The 9,378-nt window shown below is 60.7% G+C and overlaps 2 protein-coding genes across 6 annotated transcripts; both read right to left on the minus strand.

Annotated features, from left to right (window-relative positions):
• Positions 1 to 36: 36 nt before the first annotated feature.
• On the minus strand, positions 37 to 3,470 carry PRRT2 (proline rich transmembrane protein 2). 3 transcript variants are annotated; one of them, XM_046666617.1, is made up of 3 exons: positions 1,901 to 3,470; positions 1,392 to 1,524; positions 37 to 1,224 (listed from the first exon to the last, which is right to left on the minus strand). In XM_046666617.1, exons 1-3 carry the CDS (start codon positions 2,801 to 2,803, stop codon positions 1,214 to 1,216), a joined length of 1,047 nt encoding a protein of 348 aa, XP_046522573.1. In that variant the 5' UTR covers positions 2,804 to 3,470; the 3' UTR covers positions 37 to 1,213. The 3 variants fall into 3 exon arrangements, with proteins under 3 accessions (XP_046522573.1, XP_046522572.1, XP_046522574.1); XM_046666616.1 differs by having other exon boundaries at positions 37 to 1,524; XM_046666618.1 differs by lacking the exons at positions 37 to 1,224; positions 1,392 to 1,524 and adding an exon at positions 1,669 to 1,749.
• A 1,324-nt stretch (positions 3,471 to 4,794) lies between these two features.
• On the minus strand, positions 4,795 to 9,372 carry MAZ (MYC associated zinc finger protein). Of its 3 annotated transcripts, none has more exons than XM_046667588.1 (6): positions 9,080 to 9,372; positions 8,149 to 8,975; positions 7,674 to 7,737; positions 7,230 to 7,401; positions 6,192 to 6,417; positions 5,744 to 5,884 (listed from the first exon to the last, which is right to left on the minus strand). In XM_046667588.1, the coding sequence occupies exons 1-6, from the start codon at positions 9,269 to 9,271 to the stop codon at positions 5,875 to 5,877; spliced, it is 1,491 nt and encodes a 496-aa protein (XP_046523544.1). In that variant the 5' UTR covers positions 9,272 to 9,372; the 3' UTR covers positions 5,744 to 5,874. The 3 variants fall into 3 exon arrangements, with proteins under 3 accessions (XP_046523546.1, XP_046523544.1, XP_046523543.1); XM_046667587.1 differs by having other exon boundaries at positions 8,149 to 9,005; XM_046667590.1 differs by lacking the exon at positions 6,192 to 6,417 and having other exon boundaries at positions 4,795 to 5,884; positions 8,149 to 9,005.
• Between the last annotated feature and the right edge of the window lie 6 nt (positions 9,373 to 9,378).

Here is a 9,378-nt window from a genome sequence, read left to right on the forward strand (position 1 = left end):
GCGGACCGACGCAAGGACAGAGGCTGAAGGCGAGTCTCATGCAGTCTCCGTTTATTAGTGTTTCAGACTCATGCAGCATCCGGCATACAAAAAGGGACAATCAGTTTGATGTATCCTTTTTTTTTTTAGACTTGTAGTTTTTTCCCTCCACACTTTTTTTAGAAAACAAAAAAACCGCCAACTCGAAACTGCGTCGTAGCTGGGTCCCTGCCTCCCCAGCGGGCTGTCGCGTGCAACAAACCTCCCTCGTCCTGTCAGAAAATTATAGAGCTCCCCGCCCCTCCTTCGCTCCATGCAGCTGGGAGCTTTGGTCCTATCTTGGGGGTTCTTTCGTTACAAAGCACGTGAATGACCCCAGCCCCAACGCCTTTAAGAAACTCGCTGACTCGGTTAAAAAGCCCAGGTCAAACAGGCCAACTCAGGCTGACCTGGGGGGGAGGGGGGGTGGTCAACAGCCGCGCCCTTCCCTTCTCCCACTGCGTGTTCGAAACAGTGTTCCCCACACCTGCACAAGTCCCCAAACGAGGCCTGGCTTGCCAGCTCTGGGACCCGCGAGGCGCCCTGGGGGCGTCTGGGCCGGGGTGGTCCCAGCAGAAAATAGGCGGAGCCCAGGGCTAGGGAGCCCCTCTCAAGGCACCGCTCCCCTCCCCCAGACTGATCTAAGTGCTGGAGTCTTTGCAGAATAAGCGGTGGCAGGAGGATGGAGGAGAGGATCCTGAGGGGAGGAAAGGATGCTGAGGGGAGAGGAGGAGGCAAGAAGGGAAAGGGGGAGGAGGGTGTGGAGAGGGAAGGGAAGATGCTAAGACAATGAAAGTTAGGAGGGGAGACCAGGGTTGAAGTGCAGGGAATTTGGGAGGTTGGAAGAAGTGCAGGAAGGATGGCAGAGATGCAGGGAGGCTGAGAGCAAAGAGAGTCTGGGAGGTGTTCAGGGAAGTTTCCAGAAGTGCAGGGAGAGGGAGGCCAAGAGGCTGGAGGGGATGCAGGCAGAAGTGCAGGAAGGCTGGAAACAGTGCAGGGAGAAAGGAGGCCTACAGTTGGCAGAGGAGCCTGGCAGGATGCAGGAGCAGGAAGGAAGCTGTAAACAAGGCCGCTCAGGCTCCCTTGGTCCCTATGGGTGCAGGCCTGGGCCATCGATTGGGCTCCCCCAAGGGGAGGATGGGCCCAAGGCAGCTCCCAACAGGAAGAAAAATCTTGGAATGCAGGGCAGAGCCCCTCACTTATACACTGTGGGAGAGGAGAGGAAGGGAAGGACAGAAACAGTAGGGGGGAGAGACAAGGAGAGACAAAGGAGAAGTAGAGAGGACAGACAGGAGAGAGCAGGGGCAGGGGTTAGTAGAGCTGGCCTTGCCAACCCTTCCATTCCTCCCATCCTGTCCCAGACCCCCACTCACCGCCTAAGTTGATGACGCAGGAGGCGATGATGATGAGGACCCCCCCTACCAGTGCCACGATGCTTAAGAGCTTGGCCACGCGGCCCAGACGCTGGGCCCCATCCACGTCCCCCTGCTGCAGGCTGTTCCGGGACTGGGGTTAGGGTGAGGGGTGGGGGCACCGTGGCCCAGGTCAGGAGAAGCCAACCCAGCAGGGATCAGGTGAAAGAGTCGTCCGGCCCGTGGACAGTGGTTAAGGGAGGAAGGAAGGTTGGAGAAGTAGGGGGAGGAGGGCACAGGTCAGCAAAGCTGTGTGAAACATGTCCTGACGTCCCTCCCACCTGAAGGGTAGGGCAGTGGTGGCTCAGAGGGTGAAGTCCTAGGGAGAGGCAAGCAAAGGCCCCATAATTAGAAAGTGAGATCCATGCAGAGAGGGAAGGGAAGGCGAGGCTACTCCTGGGGCTCTGTCCCAGTGCTGGCAGGAAGCTGGGAGCCACAGCAGGCCTGGGCCAGGGTCCCATAGGACTCACCATGACAGCATAAGCGAACGCCACGATGTTGACAGGCCACATGGGGCAGAAGCAGGACAGGATGGCGAGGATGATGTAGTCCCGAGGCTTCTGGGTGCCTTCACCCCCCTCCACCCCAGACCCTGCCAGCTGGGAGCTGGGGTGGCGGCTCAGGCTACCTCGGGGAGATCCTAGATGACCACGGTGAGCCTTTCCTAGTCGTTCCTCCTCAACTAGCTGCTGTAGCACACGAGGAGGAGCCCCATTGGCTGGGGGGGCGTTTGTTGAGAGTGGTGAATGAGGCTGGGGGGCTGGCCCTTCTTCGCCATCGCCAGCCTGCAGGGGAACCACTACCCCATTCTCCTGCTTTTCCCCCACACTCTCTGTGAGGACTGGAGTGGGGTCCTCTGCTTGAGTAGAGGGCTCCGGCTGAAGAGCTGGCTTGAAGGTGGGCTGGGAACCTGGGTGGGGGTCTGGCTGAGGGACTGACTGGGGGCCCAGCTGGGGAGTGGGCTCTGAGGCTGGCTCAAGTGGGGCTGCAGATTCCAGGTCTGACCCCTGGTCTGCAGTGGCCTCTTCGCTCACTTCGGGTTTGGATGCTGGTTCTTGGCATGCTTCTTTGGGGCTGGAGTTGGCTTTTGATTCCCCTCCTGGGCTTGAGCTGAGGTCTCTGGCCTGGGCTGTTTCTGGGGCCCCAGTTGGGGTCTCTGTGGTTTCTGGAGCCAGCCCAGTCTTGGGCTCTGAGTCCACAGGGGCCCCAGTGATGTCTGGGCCTGGGTGCAGGGCCTCTGGCTCATCTGGGACCCCAGCTGGGACCTGGAGAGGGCCAGTTCTGGCTTCAGAATGGCCAGACCCTTCTCCTTGGGTCTGGGGACCCTCCTCTATCCCTTTCATCTCAGAGATCTCAGAGCTGCTGGCTGCCATCTTGTGTTGGGAAAGGGGAGAGGGCCTCTGTGGGAAGGATGGAGCAGCAGAGAGAGCAGCAAATCCTGGAAGAGGAGGAGACAGGCTTGGTGTGAGGAGGGAAGAGGGGGCTCTCAGCACTGCAGCCCAAGAGAGCTATGCTCCCGTCTCAGGGCTACCTCAGGCTGCCTCTGGGGAGAGGAAGAAAAGTTGGGGTTTCCTTTGCCTTGGGGTGGGACTTCTCTGGGGAGCAGTGCTCTGCGCAAAGTAATCTGCGTGGAGAGCAGTGGGAAGATTAACCATTTTGTAAACAGGACCCTCCCCATGGTCTCTTCCCGGCTCCACCCAACAAGATCCAGACTCTCAGATCCTAGCAGATGGCCCAGCACCCCGAAATCAACAAGCTGTGCAGACACCCGTACACTCTGATAGGCAGACTGGGCAGAGGACCCGATACTCACATTCCACTCCCTCTGCATCCTCCCCTCCTCTGGGCACCCAGCTAGTGCAGTTTTCTTGCTGCGCGTTTGGGGCGCAAACGCCTCCTGCCCCTCCCTGGGGAATCTGGGCATCTCCTCTGAGCCCCTTCTCAGCCCCTCTCCCAGGGATTCCCTCGCCCTGGAGGACCTACGCCTCCTCCCATTGGCGTGGCGCGCCCAGCACCACCAGCCAGTCCTCCAGGCGCCCGAATTCCCGTGCAGCGTCCGCCGTCTGTCCGTCCGTCCACTTCTACCCGCAGCCTCAGCCCATCCCCGTCTCACCTCGACGCTGGCCTCCAGACTGCTCCCACTGCAGCTGCCACCGCCGCCACCGTTGCAGCAGCCGCAGCCCGGGAGGGAGTCAGCGAGCCAAGGAGGGAGGCGGCAGGTCTCCCCTCCCCTCTGCTCGTCCCCTCCTCTCAGGTCCCCTCCCCTACGCTCTGCTGCCGCCGCGCGCCGCCCCCGCCCCTTGCACGCTCCCGCCCCTCCCCGCCAGCCCAAGGGAGCCACTCGTGCCAGGCCCCGCGTTACCCGGGCAACTGGCCGGGGGACCACTCACGCTGCCTCCCTGCCTCTTCCCACGCGCGCCTCCCGGGGGTGCCTCCTTCCCAAGCCCCGGGCCCCTCCCGCCAACGGTCACCGGGGGTCCTGGTAGAAGTAGGGGGTTGGAGAAAACGGAGAGGGCTCTTCGAGGAAAGACAGGACCAGTGAGACAGGCAGGACCATAGGGAGGCACCCCTACAAGCAGAAAGATGGGAAGGGAGATGAAGCAAAATGTGGGGAGGCTGCAGAGTAAGAGCAGGGTGAGGTTTCAAGAGAAGGGAGCCTGACAGGAAGTCCCTCTACCCCCTAGGAAGCAGCAGAAATGGGTACTGGAAGGCTCAAGAAAAGGGTCCCTGAAAAAGTCAGAGCAAGGACAGGGAAGGGAATTCCAAGGAGCAGGGCAGGGGCTGCAGGGGCAGTCTGGAACAAGACGGGGCTGGAGCAGAGAAGCCTGAGTAAATACATGGTGGACCATGCCAAGAATGAAGGGGACACGGTGGGGAGAAGTGCAGTTTTTATTCTCAACCTTACTGCTCCCGGTCTTAGGGCTCAGACCTGCCCAGCCTTTCTGCAGCTGCATCATCCACCATCACCTCAGGGACTTAAGGGTGTGCAGGTATTCGGCTGGGGTCTGAGCAGCAGGCCATGGGTACAGATGGTGGAGAGCAGCATCTATGTCCAGCAACTCTGTTTAGGTGTCTAACCCGGGCCTCTTCAAACCTCCACTGGCTATTCTGGGCCTGTCCAGATTGGGTATTCCCCAGAGATCTGGGAGTCCTGGAACTTGCTCTCCACAGCCACTAGAGCCTTGGCCCCACCCTGTATCTGGGCTGCAGCTACTGGTGCTGCCTCTGGAGAGGGAGGAGTCAGAGCCTGGGAGCCACACAGGCCAGAGCAAGACTGGGCCTGACACCAGGCCCAAAAAGAAACCCTTAGGGGGTGGGGACAGGGGGCTTGGTGAGAGCAAGTCATTCAATCCAGAGTCAGAGACAGGTTTTTATTTAAAATTTATTGTAATGGGGTCCGCGCAAAAGGAGGGGGTGAAGGATGGGGAACATGCAGGGGACACAGGAACACGATGACATGGCCAGGGCCATAGCTTCTGTCGTGGGGGAGAGGGATGAAAAGAAAAGGCCAGGGCTGGAGCTGGGGTAGAAGAGGGAAGGGGGAGACACTGCAGCTGCATTTCCCCCACCCTAGGAAGCACCTCTAGGCCCTGGACCCCCCCATTTACCCTGGCCCCCTAAGATTCCATCTCTTGTCTTGCCTCTGGCCCTAGTGGCTCCTTCTGCTCCCCTTGACTTGTTTTCCCCTGATGATTCTCAAGTAGGATGTTTAGGGCCTGAGCCCAAACAACCCAACCTTATGAAGGTACAACCTCTGCCTTCTCCGCTTCTGCCCCTTCTCAAATCTCACCTTTTCCCCTCCCTGGGACAGAATCTTTTGATTTCCCTCCTTCCTCTCCTCCCTCCCCCTGAAAAAAAAAAAAAAGCACCAACTCCCCAGGGAGGGGCAGCAGACAGTTGGGGGAGGGGCTGGAAGGAGGGGAGCAAGGACCATCAAGGGAGAAGGCTCGCAAATCCCTGGAAGAGCAGGGCAAGGGCTTACAGAGAGGAGAGAGGGTGAGGGCAGTGGCCACTCCTGTCCTCTGCCACCCCTGCCCACTGTCCAGGGGGCTTCAACACAACGGAGGGAACAGGTGTGTGTGTGGGGTCAGGTCTGATAAGGAGAAGAGAGGAGCAGGAGAAACAAATTGTTAAAACCTAGCGAATTCCCCTAAGAAAACATTTCTTCCTCTTTTCCTTCTGGAGGCTCCTTGGTTGGTGAGTGAAGTGTGAGGAGTTGGTGGGAAGAGAGAGGGGAAGAGGAGATGATACCAAGGGACTTTCCTCCATTTTCCCCTCTGCCCCCCACCAACTTTGAGCTCACCAGGGCTGGGAGGGAAGTGGCTGAGAGCTCACAGGCACCCCCTCGGCCCCCGAAAGGGAGCCCACTGCTGTGGGGGGGGCTGCTACTGCTGCTGCTGCTGCCGCCGCCGCTGCCGCCGCCGCTGCAGCCATTGGACAGACCTCACCAGTACCTGCACGGTGAGAAACACCAGAAGATCACAGTGCGATCTGAATGGCAAGAACTTTGCCCCTTGCCCCAGACTCTTTCCCAGACTCCTTCCCCTGGGACACAGCCGTTGCTCACTTCCTATTTGGTCCCCAGAGACTTCAACCTGCATCCTTACCCAGTTCTGAAGGGCCCTCCCTGTCCCCAGAAATCTCCCTACTTTGAGTGATAGATGGGCATCCCTGGCCTTCCTGAGATCCCCTATTGGGCCCTCTGAACCCCCTTGTCCCACATGCCCATCCCACCCCCCCCAGCCATGCCCCACGCCTTGCCTGGTGGGTGCAGGGGTCCCCCTCAGCAGGTGGGCTGTGGCTGGGGGGCATCTCCCGGGACAGGGGGGGCGGCCCCCCCCCAGATGGGTCTGCATGTGGCCGGCCAGCTGGGCGGGGGTCTTGCAGTGCACGCTGCACAGCTTGCACAGGATGCGGTCAGCCCGCGGGGCCTGGAGCCCATGGTCCTTCACCGCGTGGATGCGCAGGTATGCTGCCGTGGTGAAGCCTATGGGGGGGGGGGGTGGATTGGGATGGGGGGATGGGGGTCAGCCAAGCGGAGACCCCAGAGACGGGGCTGTTCTCCTAGGCTGGGGACGCCCTCCTCAGATGGCCCTGTCCTCCTCCCACCACATCCTTGGTAACCTGGGGACAACTACTCTGCTGGGGCTGGTGGGGCACAGCCCTTAAGCTTGGGGCCTGGTTGAGTGGTGTCAACTTCTTGGCCTTAGTACCCTCATCAGAGCCCATTCTCCATGGCCATGGGATCTATCCTAGGGTGACAGGACACTGATTCCTAACCACTTGTAGGGCTGACCCTCAGCAGAGACGGCTGTGTCCCCTCCCTCCAGTGCCCAATACAGTCTCAGCCCAGTTACTCAGTGAACAAGTCAATCTGTTTAAAAGCAGTTTTCTCTGCTACTAGGATAGGATGTGTGCTTGCTAAATGCTTGCCAAAGTACTCCACTCGCCCCAGGAGCCAAAGACAAGAACTAGTGGCTGCACAGCTGAAACCTTGCCTTCCAACCCTTGGGAACTGGCTCTCTTCATCATTCCTTCCCCAAAGCAGCCATATGTCCCACTCCCATTCTCCCAACACACACCCAGAAATTGACTCTTTCTGGTAGCAATCTTTTCCAGCCATGACCTCTTAGAACTTAGTGATCTTCGGTCGTCCCAGTGTTGCTTCATTTGCTTCCTAAAGGGCTCTAGATGCCATGAGCTCTTGGCTGCATCACCTTTAACCCACATCTGTGGAAGGGCTTCTGGGTTTGTCCCCACCCTTTGTCCCTGGCCCTCCCGGCATCCCTCAGCATGTACCTTTGTTGCAGAGCTCACAGACATGGTGAGGGCCCTGGCTGTGCACCTTCATGTGGTCCGAAATATAAGCCGAGCTCAGCATCTTGCCACACACATGACATGGCACCTTCTCCTCGTGTCGTACTGTGTGCGCCCGAAGTCGATCCTTTGTAGCAAAAGCTGCCTCACATTTCTGGGGAGGGGGGAGGGGCGTGGGGGGTGTCAGGAGAGTTAAAGCTTTGGGGAGTAGGGAGAGGGGGGCAAGAGGTTAAAGGAATCAGAGCCTTGGGGATCTTTGATCTGTAGGAAATGGGAGTGAGATGATGGGGTCTTGAAGAAGGGATGAGAAAATGGAGTGAAAAAGCAAAAAGAGAGAGAAAAAGGGGGTCTGAGAGGCTGAACTCAGACAGCTACAATGAGGATCAAAATCATGAAAACCAGGACAGGAGGAGGCGGGCTTCCTACCTCACATTTGAAGGGCCGTTCTGTTGAGTGTACTTGTCTGACGTGACTGTTGAGGTGATCCGGCCTGGGAATATGTTGGGTTTGGGGTTAGGGCCCTGGGGTGTGGAGGTGCCCCCAAATCTGCCTAATTTCGTAGGCACTACAGGCCTTTCCAAAGGTCCCTGGATTTTCTCCTAAGCCCGAGGCTTCAGAGTTCTAGTTAGGCAAGAAATCCCTCCCCTCGCACAGGGCTGTCTCATGCTCCTCCCACTCGAAGCTTTCCTACTACCCAACGACCCACCTCCTCTGCTAAGTACCACCCCCTGCTCCCTGGTAACTAGGAGAGGCTTTCCTCCCTCCTTCCTGGGAGTGGCTCCCGGTCCCCATCCTCAGAAACCTCCTCCCTCCCACCAGCCAAGGCCAGGCCACCTCCGTTGCTGTCCTTCCCTTCCTCCCTCCCAACCCGCAGAGTGGGCGGCTGAGGCCCTGTGCACACCGGGAGAAGCTCTTGCCACAGTGGGAGCAGTTGTAGGGCTTGTGCACAGCGCCGTCATGTGAGCGCACGTGGTAGCTCATGCGGTCCTTGCGCTTGAAGCGCTGCTGGCACACCGGGCACTGGTAGGGCTTCTCGTCCGAGTGCGACAGCTTGTGTCGGTTCAGGTGGTAGACGTCGCGGAAAGCCTTGCCGCACATCTCACAGGCGTGGTTCTTCCGGATGCGCTTTCCCGAGGCGGTCGTGGTCACCACGCCACCAGCGGCCACTGTGGCCGCTCCGCCGCCGGCTCCCGCTTCTCCCCCTCCCCCGCCGGCTCCGCTCAGCTGGGGCACGCTCAGAAGGCTCAGGGGCACCATAGTAGGCATCTTCATAGCACCCGAGGGGACTCGGCCGGCCTTGGCTCCCGTGTGGATGGCCTCGTGCCTCCGGAGATTGTAGCCGTTCTTGAACTCCTTGGCGCACAGAGCACAGATGTAGGGCCCTTTGCTCTTTGTCTTCTTCTCCAAGGCAGATGCGACCGGGGCCACGGCGACCGTCGAGGCTGGCGCTACGACGGCAGTGGCCGCGGCTGCGGCGATGGTGGCGGCAGAGACAGGGGGCGCGGCCTCGGCAGCGGGCGCCGACACCGGCGGGGGCGGCGGAGGGGGCGCGGGGGGCTGTTTCAGAGCCGCTGTGTCCACTGTGGAGGCAGCGGCCGGGGCAGGGGGCGCGGCAGCAACGGCGGCGGCGGCAGCGGCAGCTGCGGCGGCGGCTGCAGCCGCAGCCGACTCCTGGGCGGCGGCGAGAACCGGGAGCAAGTCCACCTGGAGGGGCTCGGCCGCCGGGGCCTGGGGCGTGGGTGGGGGCGCCGGCGCGGCCTGTGAAGACAAGGCGCCGTGTGGGCCGCGGCCGCGGGTCGGCGCCCTCCCGGCCACGGCCGGCCCCTACTCACCTGGAATGGACTCTGGGCGCAGCCCTGGGAGGCAAAGAAGCGGGACTGGAGCTCAGCCCCGACCTGCAGGGGGTTCTGGGCGTGACCCTGAGGTGGCGGGAAGGAGTTCATGAGGCCGCCCACCCCCCGGGAGTCCAGGCCCAGCACGGGGAAGGGGGGGGCCAACAGCGTGCAAGGGAACACGGGGAACATGGCCTCGGCCGCGGCGGGGCCCCCGGGGCTCAACGGGGGACAGGGGCGCAGGCCGCGCGGGGCCCGGGCTCGGGGCGCCGCCCCCGGCCGGCCCGGCTGGGCCGCGC

Source organism: Equus quagga, chromosome 7 (assembly GCF_021613505.1).
Source record: "Equus quagga isolate Etosha38 chromosome 7, UCLA_HA_Equagga_1.0, whole genome shotgun sequence".
NCBI lineage: Eukaryota > Metazoa > Chordata > Mammalia > Perissodactyla > Equidae > Equus > Equus quagga.